Source organism: Callorhinchus milii, unplaced genomic scaffold, assembly GCF_018977255.1.
Source record: "Callorhinchus milii isolate IMCB2004 unplaced genomic scaffold, IMCB_Cmil_1.0 Scaffold20, whole genome shotgun sequence".
NCBI classification, from domain to species: domain Eukaryota; kingdom Metazoa; phylum Chordata; class Chondrichthyes; order Chimaeriformes; family Callorhinchidae; genus Callorhinchus; species Callorhinchus milii.
Genome location: NW_024704761.1, coordinates 3,345,747 through 3,368,513, shown reverse-complemented (window position 1 = coordinate 3,368,513; position 22,767 = coordinate 3,345,747). Strand labels below are relative to the sequence as shown.

The following is a 22,767-nucleotide window of genomic DNA, read 5'->3' as shown; positions in this document are numbered from 1 at the left end:
GCGGCGGCATCACCACGTGACGAACAAACGCCGCCGGGGCCTTGTGAAGTTCGCCGGGCGCCCCCCGGACACGTCCTTCGCTCGACTATTGCTCCTATTTATCAGCATTATCGGGCTTTGCTTAGCCTGGTATGGGTTCCGGGAATAGAAGAGGGGGGGGGGAGGGAATTATATATTTTGATATATAGCGACGCGGTGCGGGGGGTGTGAGACGACTCAACGTTACGCTGTCCCGCCGTTTTCAATCGGTTGTGTCGACGTCCCGCCCCGTCCGCCTCTGACGTCATTTCCTGTTGTGGTCGCGCGGAGAGGGGGGGGAGAAGCGAGGGGGCGGGGCGCAGGTGCGACGCGCCGAGCTCTGATTGGCCGCGAGCCGCGGTGGCCGGTCGTTTCCAGCACATTCCACGGCGCTCGGCGGCAGAGCTCGCGCGGAGAGCGAGCCAGTGAGTGGCGGCGGCGGCGGTAGCGCGGGGTGGGGGGGAAGAGACGCGCGCGCGCGCGACGCCGGCCCTGCGTTCGTTCGTGTTCGTACGTACGACACCGATCGGTTGTAACCTTTCTAACCGAAACGCCCGTGTGCTCCTGACAGCGCCACCGCGATGATCAAGAACGGCGTCGGCTCTTACGACTGCGGCTCGCCCGAGAAAAGGAAGCGGGTGGTGCGGGTCTGGTGCGATGGCTGGTGAGTTGTCCCACCGGGCGGGCGGGCGGGGAGGGAGGGAGGGATGTGCCGCGGTTGAGAGCCTCTCCCGCAGGCCGGAGAGGGAATGAGGGACTTGGGAGAGCGGGGGAAGGAGAGGGAGACGCCGAGACTCCCCCCACGGCTCTTCCTTCACGCAAAAGGCGTCAGCCAAGCCTTCATCTCTCGGGTTTATTATTAATAATCACAATAATAATAATAACGGTGTGATGATACTCCTTGCATTTGATCTAATAAATCGTGTCCTATCACGTCGTTGAGACTCCTCAACAAGCGCTCGACTGGATGGACCGTAAAGTGAACTGACTGTGTATTTTGCGGGCGTAACGCGTGTGTGTATGTGGTGTGTGTGAGGTGAATGCAAACATGTCCTACCTGACATGAGTACAAATCGCTTCCTCCTTTGCCTGTCGGATAGGAGGTTATTTTAGCGTGAAACATTCAAATTTCCCCCAAAAAGAACATGCACTCGTGCAGAAACTGCAAATTCCGGCCCCCAAGTCTCCAGCCCCTGTCGGTCACCCCTGGCAACAGGATGACAGCCTCCCCGATTTGGGTGTCAAATTGAATCCCCCCCCCTCCGGTTGTTGGATGCTGATCAGTGCTGAGCGATCCCGCGAGTTACTCCTGTTTAAAGTGCTGAAAGAAGGTCAGCATCTATCTTGGGACTTCACAGGGCGCACATATCAAACCCAACCAAGTGGGTTTGGCATTTTGCTTTGCGCAATAAGGGTGAGATCAAACGGATCTTCGTCATCCAGAACGACCTTGTAAACGTTACCGTGGTCCAAACAGGTTTTGCAATGGCAGTGATGGTAAAAATGTGGTTTCACCAGACGGAGCAACGATGTGGCTAACGGCGAAAGTGCGTGTTGCTGCATGAGATTATACCAGTTAAAATGAGACACTGCCAAAAAAAACAGGATTGTACTTTTGCAAGTGTAAAGGTTGTTATTTCTCACTTCCACCACAGCAACAACGAGATTACATTTGTAATAGCGCCTTTCACGTCGGGAGGACGTCCCAAGGCGCTGGACAGAGTACAGCATTTCAGACTCGAGCTGGGGTTGGGGAGGGGAAGGGGGATTGCCGATGGCATGGTCGAAGAGGAAGGTCTTGAGACGGGACTTGAAGGAGGCTAAGGAGGGGGTGAGGCAGAGTGACTGGGGGATGGAATTCCAGAGATTGGGGGCAGAGTGGCTGAAGGCTCCCCCACCAGTGAGGGGCGGGTGAGTCGGGGGAATGTGGAGCAGGCCAGAGCCGGCTGAGCGGAGGGAACGGGTAGGGTGTTAGGTGTTTTCATGTTGAAAGGACGCCTCAAAGTGCTTCACATGCCTACTGTGAAATGCCAAATACAAACAGTAATTTAAATGCAGATATTCGGAAGAAATATTTTGCTAATGAACCTTCATCAACTATTGCTCCTGCCTCCTTGAGTTCTGTTGCAAAACATTTTGTTTCACTTTCTTTCTCCTAATTGAAGGGTGCTATATAAATGAAAGTTGTTGTTGAAAACATCTCTTTGATGGTGCTTTTGGTCAACATCCTCAATTATTCATCTTTTGAGACATTCATTGGTAAAAGGCATTTATATATTGTTTTAGTTTGTTAGACATTTATAATTTACTGGAAAGCTCTTGCTGCACATTTTAATATTACAAGTGTCATATTTAAACATCTAGTATAGTAGAATGTTTCATCTTCCAACTCCTATGGTATCATAATCTGAAAGAATCACTTGTACAGTGTCAACAGGAATGTCGCATTATGATCTGGTATCTCAAAGCACAGCTAAAGTGTCAGATATTGATCTTCCTAGATCAGCTTCAAAAAAGCATTCCCTTATAATTTTACCTAGCCTCAAAGTAGCATTAATTGGAAATTTTACCTTGTATGGCTTTTTTTGTTGTTTAAAGTATCTGAGATTGATAAAATGAGATAAAAGCTGACCATGCATTCATTATATATTGTAATACTGAAGGTAAGTTGAAAGGTGAATGTTTTTAACATTGATTAATTACATTTTCACTACATAAGAGAAAAATGAAATGTAGTTTCATCATGGATATTAGAGCCCTATATGTAACAGTGATGTATCAAACTATCTCTTGTAGAAATGGACATTTCATTTTATGAAATATGACATTTTATGGACATAAAACCTAATAATTCTATAAATTACAAGAGCCAACTTGTGAAGGGTTGGCAGTAAAATAGCTCAGAATGATGTATATAAATAGACAGTTTGTTCCTAGTTTGCAAAAGTTGACCTCCAAAGTATCTTAAATGAAATTGTGTTTTCGATTATAAACAACTAAATGTCTCTAATGAGAAAAACTGTCAAAGGTCCCTTGCACAAGATTATTTTTGAAGAGCAGGCTGTCTTATTGGACAGACAATAACATTAAAATATAAAAATGGTCTGATGGTTCACCTGCGAATTTTTGAAAAGTCAGAAAGATATCTTATGCACCAGTTGTACAAACCTCCTCAAAATCTGTTCCTTAAACCAAATTGATCCTTTGAATCCACAGTATTTTGGCATGACTCATAGGTGTTGGTACATTTGAAGATAGCAGAATAATCCATAAGAGTGAATGCATAAGTATGATTAAGACTGTAACAAGCAGAGTTCAGGTGACATGTCAATCCACAGGAGCAAAGTTTGAATGGTTTACAACCGTATGCTAAACCCTGTGATTAGATTACCTTGTCAGGACTAATAACTTCAGAAAATTGAAACAATATACATTATACATAACTATTTTTAAATCTATTTGCTTGGAGCAACTGTTGGTGTAGGTGACTGTTGTCAGTGTGCTTTGCGTTCATACAAAAGCATTAACAATTGTAACCATATTTCTAAGCAGACAGTTCATGCTCAAAATTCAATGTCAAAAATCTATGTAAGCAACTGAAATGGAATGTGTTGTATTCACTTGTTTCAACATAGTGTTTTTCTCTCACCTGATAACACTGTTAAGCAATAAAACATTTCAGGAAATTGTTCAATAAATATCATAAAAATGATGACTTTATTGTTCAAAGTCTAGTTTCCAGACACACTGTTCCCTCCCTTCGTTCCTACCCAGCCTTCACTGAAATGCAGCTCATTTAACACCTAAAAATTTGAATTTACTTAGGAGTGAAGTAGTTTTACATCCCCTACCATAGTTGCCTACCAATTAAGGTACGCTTGTCCCTTAGGATTTGGGCAGGACTATATGTTAGCATTTCTGTTTGGTGCTTAGTTGATTGAAGTTATTAGCATAATTATCTTTCACTTTATAGTCATATAAACTGGAAAAGCACACAGTTTATTTGCCTTGAGACAGATGGAATCAAGTTCTACCTGGATCATGACTAAGGTGGAGCAATGATCCAAAAATAAGTTGGACTGCTTGAGAAGTTATTTTGGTGCTAGCTTATAAAGATCTTGAGTCTTCATCCATTTGATTGGGTGTCATTTTTATAGCCTATATGAGGAATATGTTGAAAGGAGTTTAGTAAAAGAGGAACATTTATTTTGCCACTATCTAGTTTTTCTTTCATTCATAATTTATCATTTGTCTGTGTGATATAACTTTCCACAAATAGACGTCTCCATTCTGCTTTCTAAGGTCAGATAAAGTTACTTGTAATCAAGCCACTGAACCACATTTGAAGCTTCCATGTAAACTCGATTCAAGTGGAGTCCTGTAGCTCAGTGATTAGAGCACTCGTTTTGCAAGCTAGAGACCTGGGTTCGATTCCCGACAGGGTGAAGCCTTGGGCAAGTTTCCTTACTCCACACGCCTGATAATAATCCCTCAAGAGAAAAAACAATTATAAATTAGTCGCTTCAATCCACGACTGTTTGTGGGACACAGCTGTGCCCCATTTGCTGCCGCATTTCGCCCACAAATATACAGTCAATTCACTTTACAGTCTATTCTGTAAAGCGCTTTGAGACGTTTAGAAGATGCGAAAAGCACTATATTCAATGCAAGGATTATTATTATTAAGTGCGTTTCAAAATGCAATCATTTAGTATTGTTTGATTAGAAAGGACGTTCAAGGTATGGTCCTCCTTGAGTTTATTAAGATTTACATACAAAATATGTAAAAAGGTACTGTGTTGCTGTTATGTCTCCACAGAAAGTTAAAATAAGATTTTTGCATTGTTCTCATATATGTAATATATACAGTATATATGTATGTCACATTGGTATAAAGCAAAATGGATATGAGCTGAGTCAACCCTATTACTCTTGGTAGAATTTGTAAATCCATCTTGCCATCATTTTAAGCATTTAATTGTTAAGTATAAAAGATGGAAAACTGCACAGCAAATTGTTTGGGTACTAATCATGATTTAGATTGGCTCAAATCCAGGATTGGAACAAATTCCTATTGTTAATTGGTGCCACTTGTTGATCCAACATGTAGGAAAATCCTGATTGGACTTTTGGACTGAGACATTGTTGTCATAACTTGAAAATATTTGTGTTGACCTTTGTTTCAAGTATTTTATACAGCTTGTCTTTAATTTGAACTCCCATTCAGAGAGGAATGAAAACTGAAAGCAATGAAAGCTTAACTATATGAACAAATTTTGATCATGCCCCATCCATACTCCAGACACAATTTTGTGAAGACTTTATCTGTTTTTCATGATTGAGCTGTAGTATTTTGGGGGTGAATTAAGTACTAATAGTACTAAGGATTTATATTTGTGTGTTTTCTCTTTAATCATCGTCATTTCCCTAATGCCATGAGAATGATGGATATCAGCAGTAAGGCAAAGGAACTTTTCATTATTGAAGAGGAAGGAAGACGAGAGATTTTGTTGTGTGACTAGTGCTATGAAGCCTATTGGCAAATATTTCATAAGTATTTTGATTGCTTAACTATCTCACATGTTCAATTATCCCACAATGAAAGAGAGAAAAAAATTATATTGAGGTGATGTGGATAAGGAAACCAAATTGCACAACATTTTATTGCAAGGTTTCTCAGGAGATTCATCAAGTTTAAGAAGAACGAGCATTGAGGAAAGATGATTCACTTGGATTAATGTACCTCTTGTGCAATTTCAGTAATTAGGATGGGGGAAAAATGTTAATTTTGTATCTTCTCTGGTTTTTCATTTGCAATCTAAATTAAATGCGCTGTTTAAAATTATTTTGTTTCCTTCAGCAATTTAAAGGTCTGGATTATGGCTTCCTTTATTTTCCAATGAATCTACCTTGCAGACATTGTTTTTTGTTACTGTTTACTTGATTTTATATTCTCTGTGGTATTAGATTAACCCATCATATTGTAAGTTTGCCAGTTTTTGCAAAGTTAGAAATTGAAAGTTTTTTAACTTTCATAACTTGAGATACTAAAGCCAGAGAAACATTCCGTTTCTCTTTGAAATCAATTAATTCATGCTCTCTTGTTAAGATACTCAAAATATTACCCCGTGTTCCAAATGTGGTCCTATTATGGTCTATTCAAAGTTAGAATAACCTTTCTCACAATTTAGAATCAAATACTCTCAAAATGCTATCCTGGTATTGATTGACTATGTCAATAACTGTCTTTCATTGAGTACACTGTTTCTGTGAATGATCACAAATGATGCCCAAATCCCTTTCCTTTTGTATCTTTGCCCTTTGTACATGCTTCATACTTCTCTTCCAAGTTTGCAATGGTTCAAATTCATTCACAATAAACTGCCTAATTTGATTTAGCTAACTGGTACAGATTTCTTTGAAAATTTTGTCAGTCTCTCATTATATGTGGCTTATAATATAAATAATAATCCTTGCATTTGATAGTGATTTTTTTACATCTTCGAGACTCCTCAAAGCGCTTCACCAAATATGATGTAAAGTGAAATGACTGTATATTTGTGGGCAAAACAAATATATAAATATATTTATATATTATAAATTTATGTAGCTTATATTTATAAATATACTTATATTCAAATATGTGTATGTTTGAAGCTTGTTATCCTTGAACAAATTCTGTAATATTCCTCAAGATCACCATATCTACATTGTTTCTAAATAGCATTAATGCCTACGGATGCAGTGTAAGCCACTGTTTAATTCTAGTATGCACTCTCCCTCTTACGTTTACCATTTACCTTTGCTTACTTGAGTTTAAATTACTTAATTCCATGAGCCCTGCGTGTGGTATTTTAACAAATGTCTTTTGAAAATCCTATTAAACTGTTATATCATTCTCAGCTGGACTTTGAGAGAGAAAGGCTACAATACAGGAGTAGAATTAGCATTCTATTTTGAAGGTTTCAAAAAGATTACTCCCACTCCCAGAGATTTTTGCAAACTGAGGAATTCATGGAGAAATCTGCAGATTCAACCAGATAAAACACAATGTTCAGTATGTCAGTGTGATTGCTGAAAATCATTTATATTTTTGAAATGGAAATATTGAATTTTATAGCAATTGGTTCTTATTTTTCAGCTATGATATGGTCCATTATGGTCACTCGAACCAGCTTAGGCAGGCACGTTCCATGGGTGATTATCTCATTGTGGGAGTGCACACAGATGGTAAGTAACAAATACTGTATTGTGAATTGAGCTTTTGTAAATTGAACTGTTGATGTGTCTCGTAACAGGTCTCTTGAAATTAACAGTTAAATTCATTGGTTGCACACAAATTGCTTTTTTTCCCCCTATGAGGGCCAAGTGGACTGTCTCTGGAAAATACTACTGATAATAAATCTACTCAAATGCAAGTTTTTACTGTTATTTTAAACTTAACCCATTCTAATGAAAGTAAAAATGATACAGGAATTTCAAATCTAAGTCAACAACTTCAAAAACATTATCTATGCTTACACTCTGCTCCCCCCTTATTTTTTCTTTTAACTTTACTTTTTGGCCATTATAAATTGCTAAATTTTTAACTTTGAAGTTTCACTTCAGTTTCCTGCTTTTTCCAGGTACCATTGTCTAGATTGTACTTGTGGAAAGTTGACTTTTGAGGCCAATTCTGCAGCAATGAAATGTACTGGGCTGCATCATTGATTTGAACATGACCATCTTTTATTTTGACTTTGTCTAAAGCAGGTTAGCACTCTACATAGGTCAATTTGACTTGCATCACCAATGGAACAGAAGTGGAAGCTTATTTTAAAGGATAAAGTTGTGAAAAATATATTTTTTTAATCAAAGGAGGCAAGGTGATTTCCTGAATCATGTACTGTCATTGCTTCATTGCAACATACATTTTAAACGTAAAGTATTGCCATTGTGTGTTTATGCAGTACTTTGTAGCATGTCCCTGGATACAGCCTCCCTGACAAAGTGATAACAGGCCTTTAAATAAATATTTAATCTGGACAGACCTTGGCAGTTGGCGTTATCAAGAAGGATGCCTTGTTAATAAGACACTGTTTGTGTTTCACATTGTGTCTACAGTGGATTCAAATCTGTCACTTGGCCCTTGAGAAAAAAAGCAATTCATTTAACTCTTTATTTCAAGAAACTTGTTATGAAGCACATTCATAGTTCAATTTAGAATAGCACAATTCCTGAAGGTGACCTTTACAGAATGATAAACATGCATTTAATAGCAGAAATACCAGAAATAGAACACACCTGGTGATCATAACAGGAGTTTTCTTTTCTCCTATATTAACCAACAAATACTGGAGTCAAACCATAATAAATGAAGCCTTTTCATCTGTTCTTAGAAGAAATAGCCAAGCACAAAGGCCCACCTGTGTTTACTCAGGAAGAGCGTTACAAGATGGTCCGTGCTATCAAGTGGGTTGATGAGGTTATTGAGGGAGCACCATACGTAACAACATTGGAAACACTGGACAAATACAACTGTGATTTTTGTGTCCACGGAGGTACGTTATGTGAAGTTTAACATGGTGATGGGTTTCCGCATGTGTCAGACACCCAGCTGACCCCCAGAAAATGTGAAGGTAATGTAGATTGAAGAATAGCTTCTTTATTCATTCAAAACTGGATCATGGTCATAATGTATATCCGATTATGGACTCTCAATGAACTTTAATTGAAACAATCTCACAATCCAGATGGCATTTTTTATCATTTTCTTTTGGCATTTTTGTTTTTGTAGATGATATTACTTTGACAGCTGATGGAAAAGATACTTATGAAGAAGTAAAGACAGCAGGGAGATACAGGTGACCTTAATATTACTTCAGGCTTAAATGGGGCGCAGTTGAGCCAAACAGACTAAAGGTTCTTGCTTGCGGACCTAGACAATTTCCGCAAGCGATCCCATTATCCTTATCCTCGGGAGAGGGAAGGGTAATTTCAGCAATCCAGGGCATTTCCAGAGACTGCCTTCAGGAGTAGAGAAGAAGGCCAAAAAACAGTGCAATAACATTTTTATTACGAGATCGTGATCTGTCTTATGAAAGTTATTGCGATACTACATGGATGTAAAATCTGAATAGTCAAAAGTTGGACACTGTGAAAATTGATTTCTTTTTAGACCTTTCACAGCTAAGATGTCCACCTTTCTTGTTCCGCTGCTTGGATTTGCAGCGGACATTAGCTGAGCCACCTATTTTAACTGAACCTGAACAGCGTTGACGTTCAATGTTTTAATTCATTTCAGGGAATGTAAACGTACACAGGGGGTTTCCACCACTGACTTGGTTGGCCGAATGCTTTTGATGACAAAGGCTCATCATAGCAACATCGTAAGTACAATCATTTAACAATATTTTAATTTGTTAAGAAGATGTCTTGATTCATTTGCAGTTGTGTTTTTTTCTATCTTCCTCAATGCGAGATGTTTATTTTATCTGTTGAAAATAAGAAAAATAAGCTTTCCTCCAACCCTAATGATAAGTTTGCCTGAAGTGGCAAGCTCACCTTTGAAGGCAGCCTGGAATTGTAAAGTGCTCCAATATCCTAATACTTGCACTAGACCCTCCTTGGAGACTGAGTTCACAGTGAGTTGTTTATGTCTCTGGAATGAGAAACTGCAGCCCTGAAGCAACAGGACAAGGTGATTTTTGCCCATGAAAAACCTTTAAATGTGTAGTTTTAAGATCACTGCCAATAACAACAACAACAACAAAAAAGGAAAAGGACTGGAAGCAGTCGCTTGATATTCAACTGCATCTCCCTGGTTCCCCTATACTTTTCTGGAAGCTGTGATTGTGAAAGTAACTTTACGTGATGTCGTTGTGCTACAAGTACAACCCCAGCCTCCCAGCCAAAGAACATGCAGTGAACGAACCCAGCGGGACCAGAATCTGAACTGCTGGATATGTAATATAAAAGTAATTTTAGCTGATCTCCGCCAGCTACAGTATTGCTACAGTTTGCCTCTATGCCACTGGCTAGAATAAGGGAATAGTCAGCCTGGTTATTTGGATGAGCTACCCAAGAGTGACTGCTGTCTATTGGAACCATACTCCAGCAAGAGTCAGCATCTTCAAGCAGGGGGAGGGGAAAAGAAAGATAATTTCTCCTATACTAACATCCTCTTGGCTTACACAGATAAATTAGGAAGCAGTAAGATATCTTGCATTTGTGTACTGGATTCCATCTCATACTTTCTTGGCCTTATCTGCTGAATTATCAGTTCAGTTGCTGCCAGCCCAGTCTAGAGTTCACAGCAAAACTCTCAGTGCAGATTATCTTCGTGGATGCGTAGTAAAATTGTATTGACTTAGAAATGTGAGATACATGATTTTCAGACCTATAACAGTGCCTCTTACCTACTTGTGCAACACAGAATGAAAATGTTTCCATAACCTGTTTTGGGGAGCAATTTTTGGCTTGCCCAAGTTATATCTTGCTAACTTTTGTAGTAACTGATTCAGTACTACCTCTTGATGCTGTGCTCAAAATGAAGGATTTTCTGCTAATAGGACACGTTCGGGCTGAAGCATGTCGGTATCAGCATTTCCAGCACATTCAAAGCAGAGCCACACTCCCTCTGACTAATTCCAACCTGGAATATTACCACCAGCTTTGACCTTTTCCACAACCTACACCAATCATCATGTGATAACTCTGACGCATCCCACACCCTCAGTCATGTGATATTTTTGAGGCTGATTGCCAATTTGCCGTGTTAGTAATTAATTGAAGGCAGTTATCTGAGCTGGGAGCCCAAGCCCACAAATATCTCACTTTATACCGTACGATTGCAGCTAATTTACAGTGCAGACTTGCATTCCGTCAGCCTGGGCAGAGTTTGAGTCCTTCCCTCTTTCAATGCTAATTTAGTTCATTTCTAAAGCTACACATATAAACTTGGGTATATTTTCATTTCAGTCAGCAGTCAAATTGTCGCCAGAATGCTTTTACCTACGTTAAGTGGGAGGTAACTAGTAGAGAGGGAGGCCAGGATTAAATCTGAATATGGCTGATATGTATTGCAGATCTAATAAATACAAAGTAGTACTGTTTGAGACAAATGCCTAATTCTGATGCACAGCAAATTGCAACTGTTTCTTTGCAGAGATTCTAATGAGCAAAGTTTTTCAATTAAGAAGGGAAATAAACTTTGTGAAATAGAACCATCTGTTTCTGAATGTTCCACATCTTATTCAACAAGTGCAGAGATTCATTTATTTCGAGGGGTTTGCTTTGAGCATTACTCCGAGCTCATTATCTGTGTTTCAATCCAGACAAATTCTTTCTTGTCCGAAGATTCTCCCCCCATCAATGGATATGCAAACCTGATTGTACATTGCCTTCATTGTTACTGCCCACGCAATTGCACTGGAAAAGATCATTGTATGATCTTAATGATGTGGTGTTTTGTGAAGTTTTTGTGAGTTCAGTTGGCACAAATTCAGATTTATGCCAATCTGGATCTTAAATTATAATTGGGTCCTTGTTGTATGTTACATTTTTGAGAGTGTCGGCTTGGACATTATTGAAAAGTTGCGAAGTCTAGAAGTGTTCAGTATTTGATCCAGAATTGTTAGATATAATCTTATTTTGTCACGAGACCTTTTACTCCCCGTATTTTATAAGAATTGCCATTTTAATTGACCTGTCTTTTTATTGAGAGGTATAAATGTGTGCTGCAGTGGTGATTGGTGCTATTGTCAGTTGTAACTGTTCTGGAGGACGATTTAGCTTTAAATCCACATAAAGAATGTTAAGATTAGGAGGGATTTATGATTGGCTTATATTTTAAGGGACATTACATATTCTGGTTAAAATATCTATTTACAACTGGGGATTTTTTTCCTTTGTTGACAAATTATTAATTTACAGCATATTCTTCAGGTGTTTTTTTTTAAGTGCAAGTGAAAAATGCCTGTGTTTTGTTTAATGAATAAAATTATCAGCAATGCCTCTTAAAAGGGTAAGTCAATCAGAAGTTTCAAATCTTCACATTCTGCAGTGCAAAAAATGCAGAGATGGACGGATGCAAATAAATATCACCTATTCCTATGTGATGCAATTGAAAAAGATTTGGGTTCATCTTGTTTTGGCACGCAAGATTATACAGTGATTGTTTAAATTATTTTTCCCCTCAACCTCTCTGCAGGAAAAAAATTCAGACTACCAGCAGCACACTGACAACTTTGGCAAGGTATAATTTCAGTTTCTCTCCTTTTTCCCTGTATGCCTCCTTTCAGTTTGTGGCGCATGTTACTGAATGCTAACTGCTTGGATTATAGCTTTCAGTTACTCCTTTGTTTTTCTCCCCTTTAAATTTCCTTTTGTATGAGTGAGCAACAGTCCACCTGCTGAGAACTGTGGAGCACATTCTCCTCTTACAGGAGAAGCTTTGAAAGATATCAGCAAAATGACCGTTATACCGTGAAGATGCTTATGAGAAATTGATCTTTACAGCAAACTAGCACAAATTAAAAGTAAAATGCAGGCATGCTCAAGTCCTGTTCAGTTATTTAAGTTTAATCTGACTGATTCATTGTTGCTGAACAGTCTGTTTGGTACATTTGGCAATGCTGCCCATATTTAAAATTTGAATCTGTGGGAGGCTGGAAAGGTTGGTGTCAAGGAATGTGTAATATTTGTTGAATTTTCCCCGGGTTACTACTAGGGGAAAGGGAAATATTCCAGTAATTCTGCAGGAAAGGGCTTAGGCACAATGGTTAGATTGTAATTTAGTGATGACAAAATCAGCCCAAACCGGTTTGAAAAAATAATTTGTGTTGCTCCTAAATTACTTCTATGTTTGAAACAGGTTTGCAAATTACATACGCTTCGGTGTTCAGAATGTTAATTTTAAATATTTAGGGAGAAACACCTAATATGGCCCTTTAAATGCAAGGATTATTATTTGCGTGTCACAGATCAGCTATTTAGTTTGGAGAGGATGTTATACTCTTCCTCCCTTTTGCTTTTTTTGACCGAAAATCGCTTACAGCTGCCTTGAAGATGCATTTCAAATTTGATTTTTTGGATGTTCTGGGGGTTTTTGCCCCCAAATCAAAGCCGGCCATAAAACCCTAATATTAACATTTTGTTTCGTTTCTAAACCTTTATCCGACCAACTTATTTCTGTTGGGCGAAAAAGGTTAATCCCAAGTTTAATGACCGATTCTTGATCCTGATTAGATTCCTCCACAAGGTGGTGCTATTGGATTGTTTCCTCTGAGCATCTGACAACGTGCGTCTGGGGTTTTGTTTAAATACTTAGCAAATTATATTCATTTTCTGAGCCATAACTTGCACTAAGATCTGTCAGTTATGAAGTGTGCAATTAAATTCTGTACATGCAGCCCTCTGGCACGACAATTCAGTGGCAAGCTTTACACAAGTCACATTTCCCGGCGAGATGAATTTGCTTTGCCATCCGTAACGTGTATTTCTGTATCAAAAAATGTTGCAACAATAAGTTGTCTGCCATCGAATATCTTAGTGTTAGTACACTACTGAGTGGTCGGATGCGGGCTTGCTCCCGTCCCATCCTCCCCTTTCCCCTCATTGCAAGGTCCCAATCGCGGATTGATCCACCATCAACAGCCCAATTCTTGTCACCATATACCATATTGTTTCATATTATTTCCCCATAAGCTTGGCTGCTTCCATAGTTTACCAATTTAAAGAGCGGCACCGTCATTGCAATGGTTAAAGCAAATGTGGCTGCAGCGAGCAATGTACTCAACACTCTTAATATGTCAGATTGCAACAAAGCAGTTTTTGTGCACACAGACCCTTGAGCGTCCAATGTAATCCTGCCAAATTCACATCCAGGTGGCACTTTTCTGCTCGTATCAGATGAGGGCTTTCACACGAGAAAGACAAATGTTGAAATATAATGGAATTCAGATGCGAGCTCCACCATCCAGCAGTTCTGTTCTAATTTAATATATATCTCCGATATTTGGAGACCAATGAGCAGAATTGCTTGTGTGCATTTCCCAATCTGTACAGAACTCAACTTTGAGTCTGCATTTGTCCAACAAATCTGCCTTATACTTCCACATTGCTGTATTGTACCATCTAAAGCATTTGTCTGAGTCCAAACATGCGAGATATTTACTAACCCACTTCAACACCTCACTTGTTCTAACCATTGCTGCCACACCATGTGGTCTCCTGGCACAAAATCTCTTCCCTCTGCACTTCACACGATGAATATTCCCTTTGTTTCTGTAATCGCTTGTTAATTGTAACATTAATTACATATTGCTTCTTTTCAGGATTGTGCACTACTTACCAGTTGCTAAATACTAGCAGCTCTTTCTGAACGTCCTTCTTTCTTACACAACTTTGTGTCATTTGGACACTTGGGCATTCTCCCTCTGATACATTCGGAGTTATAACTTAAGTATAAGCTGTGAAGAAAAGGGAGGCAAGCAACTGCACAGGCTTATAGCTATTAAACACTGTATTCCAACCAGCCCTCCTGGAGGAGGGTGCACAGAGCCCGTCTCTGGCCTGTCCTGGTATGGGGTGGGGGGGCTCTAGCCTCTCTTCCTGGGACTTTCAAAAACTGTGGGTCATTTTAATTTTGCTATAAATTCTTTAACAAACGTTTCCTGAAAGTGGAAATGCACGGTACTTAGCTGAGGCTAACACCTATTAACATCGATGTATTATTGCATGCATATTTGTGGAGAAGGACTTGTGCTCGGCTTAAGTACCATACAGGTGCTTGTAAAGTGAAAGTGCTCCTTGTGTTGACAGTATTTTTTTTAAGTGCTGACTTTTGACTAGAATTGAATTACAATTTTAGTTGGCAGCCAGGATATTTTCTGTAAGTACAAAACGTTCTGATTGTTGATAAGGGCGTTATCTGTGTCCAGTCAAACAAACTACACTTATCTAAATTGTTGTTCCTTACATGATAAAGACCAGTTTTGCCAGCCTTCGTGTTGGGCGGGGGCACAGGTGTCTAGCCCAGATGAACAATTTAATGTGTGTTTTATATATACACACTTAACAAATCTATTAGAAAAAGGGCAATGTTGTAGAACGCATTAATTTAATGGAAGTGTTCAAAGTAAATCTGTTTTCCTTTTTTCCTTAAAGGGGCCAAAAGGTCACAGCCCATGGACTGGAGTGTCTCAGTTCTTGCAGACGTCACAAAAAATAATTCAATTTGCTTCTGGGAAAGAGCCTCAACCGAATGACACGATCATCTACGTGGCCGGGGCTTTTGATTTGTTCCGTATCCTTATTCATACTGATCGATTGTTCCACTTAGTCACTGCAAAACCGTGTCTAGTCGGAGCACAAAGCTCTGACCAATGTTCAATTCCTTTACAATTTTTCAAGATATTGGTCATGTCGACTTTCTGGAAAGTGTGTACAACATGGCACAGAGACCATATGTCATTGTTGGTCTGCACTTTGACCAGGTGGGCACAGCTTACACCACTTACCCGTGGTCTGTCTATACATTCCTGTCACCTTTATCTGTAAAAGCCAGAATTAATTTCTCCTAGAAAACTTTTTTTCTTGTCAGGATAATTTACAGTTGTGCTTCTATTCTCACTGTTAGTAGGAATATTGTGTCAAACTCTAGCAGCTAGCTGCAGCATAGTTGTGCTCTCTTAAAACAACTGCATGATTGCAAAACCAATACTCTTTTAACAGCTTTTTTTATTATTTCTTTCGGTATATTGGGCAGAAAAATTGGATTAGAATTGGAAGAATACTAGTGATGGAATGAGCAAACTCAAAAGCTGACCTTTAAGTTGTTCGAAATGTCCTCCTGGCGTGAAAGCCTTATTGTATTTAGACCGTGGAAAGGATATCATCAACAACATCAAATGCCTCTTAGCTTTTTTAAATAAGGTTTGAGTGATGACAACAGCACCATCCAGTAATGCAATTTCCTTCCTTTAAACAAATGAATCCTGCTCTGACTCCTGAACACACTGCAGAGTGTACTCTACCCTACTATCAATGACTGTGCCTCTTAACAATACAGTGAGTGCATACTGCTGCATATGTAGACAGCAGAAACAAAGCAATGTTTGCAAACTACCGAATGTTTACGGATGAAGAGCAGGTTCACTGTTGTGTATACCCGCTGAGCCATTCACTCAACTGTTTTTAAATAACTGAGTATGAACCATTTAAAATATGCAGATTTTGTTGAAACAATGGCCGTATCTAGTATTTAATTTGTTTGTGTGTGTGTCAGCTCGTCTGTTTGCTGGGTCACACGGAAGTGTGTGCTGATCACATGATTGCATCCCATGGAGAGGCGGGAGTCCAGCTAACACAATCGGTTACATTCTGCTAGATGGATTAGTGCTTGGATCAGCTTGTCTTGTGCCTTCTAAGCTCTGGTATTTTTTATTCAAGGCCTTTTTTCCTCTTGTAGGAGGTGAACCGATACAAGGGGAAGAATTACCCAATCATGAATATCCACGAGAGGACACTCAGTGTGTTAGCCTGCAGAGTGAGTGCAATGTCATTTTAAAATAATCCCAGAATTTAGACATCAGATTTGTAATCGCTCTGAAAATTTAGTCAGATCAATTGCTTACATATTTGGATTTTTTTAATCTCCTGCCAATAAAAAATATTTTTTCCCCCCCCACCAGTATGTGTCGGAGGTAGTGATAGGAGCACCGTATTCTGTGACTGCAGACTTACTGGACCACTTCAAGGTAGGATTGTCTGAAATGGAAATCTTATTTGTTAAGTAAAGCAAATCATGGCCCATCTTCGTTCCAACTTGTTAAACAATGATGTAATTGAACCCACTAGTTCTATAGCCCCGTTCAAGTGAAACAATCAGCTGACTGGTAATGTGGTTAAAATAATAATGTGGACAGGGTGGTTAAGATTCAACACTTGATGTAAGACTTGACTTCCCCAGTAACAAGGCCCCCTGATATTTGCTGCCGATGTAAAGAACGGCCATTTGGAGGTGGCTGATGTCGGTGGAACCACAACCAGAATGAGTTATTGAAAGGAAAAAGCAGGATATTTCTTCAGTTCTGCAATAATCATTTCATGATGGGGTGTTTTATGAAAACAATTGTGAAGCAAGTACTGTAGCAAAGCTGCAGCTGGAAACAGCTTTACAAAACAGCTTTTTTCTTTTGTGTGTATTTCTGCTTATCGGGATGATGGATTAACAGTACTGGAGAATGGAAAAGTGTTTCTGCTTTGCACCGAGTGACGACATGAGGTACACTCCAGGTAACGGGCAATGCAGAGCTCCCCTGGTATTTCCTATTTGCTTAAACCCAGTGTTGAGCACTCTATCAGCAGCAAATTGAGTTTCTGGGGCTTGTTCCCACAGCATGAAACATGAAGGCAGCTTGGTGCTCTGATGGAAATGGACTTCAAGCGCCCAAGGTTAATGAGTCCCTTAAGCACAGTATGAGCTGAAAGACTCATCCCATCTGTCTGGGCTGGGTTCCAGGCCACGTCCAAGGACTGAGAGCACAGTTTACTAAACCCACTGAGACATTCAGCCCCAACTCCATCCTCTAGTTTGAAAATGTCTAGCCTCATGGACTAGTTGTTTTTGCCATTATCTTGTAGTTAGTCTGTGTGAGTACTCAATCCGCTTGTGCATTAATTTACTAAACAGACGTGTTTGAGGATTTGGGGATGTCTTGAATGTCTTTAGTGGGGGAGAAGAAGGCTAAGTGAAGATTGGTGGACGTGACCTTGAAGAGGCAAATCGGATCAAAACTCGGCTGCTATTTATTCATTTATTTAATCCAAGGTGATGAATGACCTGTAAGAACTGTTTGCGAAGTGAAATCCGAAGACATTCCAGCTGTTAGATTGCACTAGTGACTAATTACTGCATTGACCAAGCTATTGTTTTCTCTCAAGGTTGACCTTGTCTGTCATGGAAAGACTGAAGTAATGGTGGATAAGGATGGTGCTGACCCTTATGCAGTAAGTTGGAACAATCTGATCTCTAATATGAGCTAATTAATTCATGAGTTTCATTCCCTAAAATAAAGCCTCCTGCACTCCATCCAACATTCTCTGAAATAATTACCTTTTTTGTGATCCACTTGGCTGCAATGCAAGTAAGTTCGGGCTGTTTGCAGGTGGTGCATGTTTGCCTGTATGTAGTCTTCACTGTGAACTGATGGTTTCCATTTTCAGAGTGTTTTTCACATCTCAAAGCATTGGACAAATGCAGTCATTAGCACAGAGAAGGGGTAAAGGACATTTATAGATGTTGACCAGACACAATTGAAGGGGGAAGAGGTTGCAAAGCCAAGTGACTTTGGAGTTCCAGACGGCCAGAACTTTTAATTACTTTGCAGTAAACAATCATCCTTGCATTTGATTATGCCTTTCACATCAGGACAACGTCTCCAACCACTTCACAGGATTTGCTATAAAGTTAGTCACACTGTGAAAAGGAATTGGTGAAGAGTCAGGCGAACGCTGCATCGTTTATACTACACACCTACTTCAGCAGCATTGTCTGTTGTATGTTAAAACTTGGCGCCATCTGAAGAATTGCTCATGCACAGTGCTCTTCTCCAAGTAACTGAGATAACAGCGAGCTCCAGCCATCTGCAAGGCAGCTTTCCTGACAAATCCAGCAAAAATTGCCGTGGTGCTTAAGTTTGATGAGCCACTGAGTCTGGTTTAGAATTCCATCCCTGTTGTAATACCCTTTCATTTCTGACCTCAGGAAGCCAAGCAACGCAACATCTTCAAAACCATCCACAGTGGCAATGAGCTCACTACAGATCACATTGTTCAAAGAATAATCAAGAACAGGTGAGTGAGGGCAGAGTCTTTTCCTACTATGTTGCAACACCAGATACATTGGGATCACTCTGTAATATCACTGGCTTTAAGCCAGCGATGTCTTGTGAAGAAGGTTGTGGTATGAAAGCGATAGCTGAAATGTTTCTCAGTTGATCAAGATACCTGGTAGCTCGCTGATGAAACCTATTAGAAATGTTGGTTTGCAGAGTGGCATTTTCCTGTTGGCAGCTTTAAGGCTTCTCTTTTCAACTTGCTTTCTTAATGCATTCGTCACCTGTGTTTGAGAAATGCATTAAGAATTAATTTCTGCAGCAGTACATTTGTTTTTGTTCGGTGTTCTTTTTTGTTCCCATTGTAAAAAACAATCTTCCTTTCTGTTGTCATTGAAGGCTGCTGTTTGAAGCGAGGAATCAGAAGAAGGAAGCGAAGGAGCTGGCGGCTATCCAGGCCGTCAGGAAGAGGAACGAACAGCTGAAGGAAGATGTCCCTGATGAGGGCAGCAATGAATAGACTTTTCTGACAAAACTGAAATATCCACTTGTGATGTTTGTTTACACCAACACACTACATTTTACAAACACTTTCTTTAACACTCGGTTTTTAAGGTTTACCGTGTTTTGGCATTTTAACTTTACAATGCATTTTACTTGACAAAATATGAATACTTTTTAATAGTTCTAACCGCTAAAATGATGTGCACTGAAGGGCATTCTAAAGACTTTGCATGTACTAAACCAAATTACTTGTAAATATCCAAATAACTGTGATTATAGAGTCCCGCGCTGTAAAAACAAATCCGTTCTATGTGTAATTTAAATTAGTTATAAATTCTATTTATTCTTGTTCTGTTGACTTGGAGAAAGTCTAACACTGTAGACTATTCAAATATCTTATGTTTTTGCAGAAAATGGATTTTATATATATAATATAAATATATATATCATGCTTATTTCTATTTAAAGATTTTTTTTAAGATCAACAATTAAAATACAAGCGTTGTTGGTGTTTTCTAAATTTTAGACTTTAACTGGTCCTCAGATAGTGAAACATGATTTTATTTTATCCTGGTCTGGAAGGCAATTGACTCACCCCTTGTTGTTCTCTAGACCCATAAAATTATGAGCCAAATTCCATTTTGTTCTCTCCTCCACAATGTAGCTGAATGGAAAGTTGAGGCATTTCATTTCAAACTCTTTTTTACTACAATCCCTGGGTGCAGTGTGTGTTCGGAATTTATTCTCTGGGAGTGTACAATATTGAAGGTCCCAGTGTCGAGTTACTGTCACCATTATGCACAGTTGATGTGATCTCAAACGGTTTGCAAGTGAAATCTGAATCAATGTTTAAAAAAAAATAAAAGCCAGCATGTATGCAGGGTAGCATGTTAAACCTATTCTTCCACTACACTGGGGGTTGGGAGGGAGGGCGGCAAAGAAACTTGGAGCAAATTCTGAAGACTTTTGAGGGGCATCGTATAATGAAAATTATAGGTTTGGCAAATTTTTTGTATTTCAAAATTCCTTAAAACCTTTTTATTGTGCATCCTTATTGTTCTTGGTGGTGATTCATTATCATGTCAGTGGCAGTGATTATCGTTGTTTGACAATTAAACCGATCTTTTTAACGCCTCTGAGACAGACCTTTGCTGATTTCACCTCAGAAATGACTTGTACTTCCATTATTTGTTTCCTCGCTGGTTCTGGAGAGCACTGTGCGTGCATGGTGTGTTTTTATCTGTTAGCTTTTAGCGTACAATAGGCTGTAGCATTGCTTTTTAAAAATGGATACAGCGACCATGACCTCCTTTTAAACTGTTCAGTTTGTAAATTGTAATTCTCATAAAAAACGTTTTGCTGTTTGTGTGCCGTTTTAATGAATGGATGTCCTAAACTGGTCTATAAATAACTTTTGAACTTTCTGTCCAAATGTTAAGTAAATGTATGTTGTGCGATGTATGCTGGTGAAACAATTAAAACAAAAAAGCATCTTGTGTGATATGTATGATTTTATGACTTCAAAATAATGATATTCACACTTTAAATTTATAATTGTGTATTCCACGTACATATAGAGAATGCAAGGTTCATTGTGCAAGGTGAAGATGCAATGACCTATGCTAACTGCCCTGAAGTGATAGTGCTTCACAGTGCAGCTGCATTTGGCTATCTATCTTGATGGCTTTTGGTTGTGCCTTAAAGGCCTGTGGGTTACCACAGGTTTGGGTGGGGTTAAGTATGGCATTGAAGTTCTGAGAAGTGTTCCTCTAAGTCGGCCTTTACCCATAAATTACTGCAAACCAGAACCAGATGTTTGCTTCTCAGTGAGAACATTCTGTTAGGTCAGGTTATTTTCCTTGTGCACTCAGCCCCATGTCAAAATAGTCCCGGAGAGAGTCTGCCATTTTGTGCAATCTTGCCGACGGGATTAACTATATTTAAAATATTTTATCAAATAACTTACCATCTTTCCACTGGCTCAGTTGGTTGTGCGTTTGCCTCGGGTATGTGTTCAAGGTCCATCTCGAGACTTTGAGCTTCCTTCCTGTCTTAGACTTGCACTTCAATGCACAGCAAGCGCCATCCTTCAGGGCGAGATGTTAAGAAGTGTTTCTGTTTGCGTGGTCAGATGGATGTTAAAGATCCCATGGCAGAATTTGGAAAAGAGAAGGGGTGTTTATCCCGGCATCTGGACCAACAGTCTGAGATTTTAAGAAAAAATTGGTTTTCATTTTATGTTTGTGGGACTGAGTTCACATTCCAGCAGGTTGCAAAGTCCTTTTGTGGAGCAACAACCTTCTGACCCGGAGGTGAAAGTGTTTGATCAGCTGTGCATTTCCAGTATTTTCTGTTTATTTCCGAGGGAATAAGTACAGCATTAGGTGAAGGGTGAAAGTGTAATTTTACACAAACATCACGGACTATTCAGTGCTCTAGAACCTTCAAACTCCCAAAGAATTATCTAAAAAATACCTTTACAGTAAAAAATGTTTTGGCCGCTTAGTATCACAAGTGAGTAAATGTAACACGGGCTTTTATTTCAATACAAAGGCAAATAGCATTATCTTAAATACTCCGGTCAGCAAACAAACGAGAAAATAATAATCCTTGCATTTGATATAGCGCTTTATCACGTTGAGCCATAACATTGAGACGTCTCAAAGCGCTTCACAGAATATATTGTCTATGGAATGATTGTGTATTTTTGTGGGCAAAACATGGCAACTAATTGACCGCAGCAGTGTCCCACAAACAGTCGTGGATTGAGAGACCAATTTATTACTTATTTATTTAATGGTTCAACAGTGTGGGCATCAGATGGTTTAAGATCAAACGTACCAAATTATCCCCTTTCCCCCCCCCCCCCCATCCCTAGTCTCCCATCATCAGTGACCAGCAGTCGGGAGGGGGGGGGGTGCGGGGCAGATATGCCCAGGATCAGGGAGCTGTTGCGAATTATAATAACGCCGCCTTTGTAAATATATATTTCACATATTTATGCGTGGAAAAAAATACACAAAGAAGTACTGGTGCAGAAATGCTGCATTCCTGATCCCGATAGAAATTAGCCGCTTTAGTGTCCGCGCCTTGACATTGGTGGGTGGGTTGTGGGAGAGGGAAGACAGAGAGACATCATGGACATTTAATCAATGGGGGAGAAGAGTGGGGGTGGGGGGGAGGGGATGGGGGGGGGGGGTGGGGGGTCGAAATCAGTGCCTGGTCATTATAACGCTTAATACAGGTGTCCATCCAGTTAACCCAGTGATTGATCGCTGCAGAGTGGTGAGCGAATGCATTCTGTTGGAAACGCAACAAAACAGTTGCAAAACGGTCCATAACCTCCTTTTTTTTTTACTTTGAAACTCCAGTTATTCCCACAGCAAAAAAGAGTTAAGTCCATTGAACAATCCGACGTCATTTCCTC

The 22,767-nt window shown here is 39.6% G+C and overlaps 1 protein-coding gene across 1 annotated transcript; it reads left to right on the top strand.

Annotated features, from left to right (window-relative positions):
- Positions 1-383: 383 nt before the first annotated feature.
- On the top strand, positions 384-20,838 carry LOC103175582 (ethanolamine-phosphate cytidylyltransferase). The gene is made up of 14 exons (XM_007888692.2): positions 384-443; positions 590-682; positions 7,160-7,248; positions 8,397-8,558; positions 8,795-8,861; positions 9,302-9,386; positions 12,209-12,253; positions 15,166-15,304; positions 15,412-15,494; positions 16,469-16,546; positions 16,692-16,757; positions 17,944-18,009; positions 18,767-18,855; positions 19,236-20,838. Exons 2-14 carry the CDS (start codon positions 600-602, stop codon positions 19,354-19,356), a joined length of 1,173 nt encoding a protein of 390 aa, XP_007886883.1. The 5' UTR covers positions 384-443; positions 590-599; the 3' UTR covers positions 19,357-20,838.
- The last annotated feature ends 1,929 nt before the right edge of the window (positions 20,839-22,767 follow it).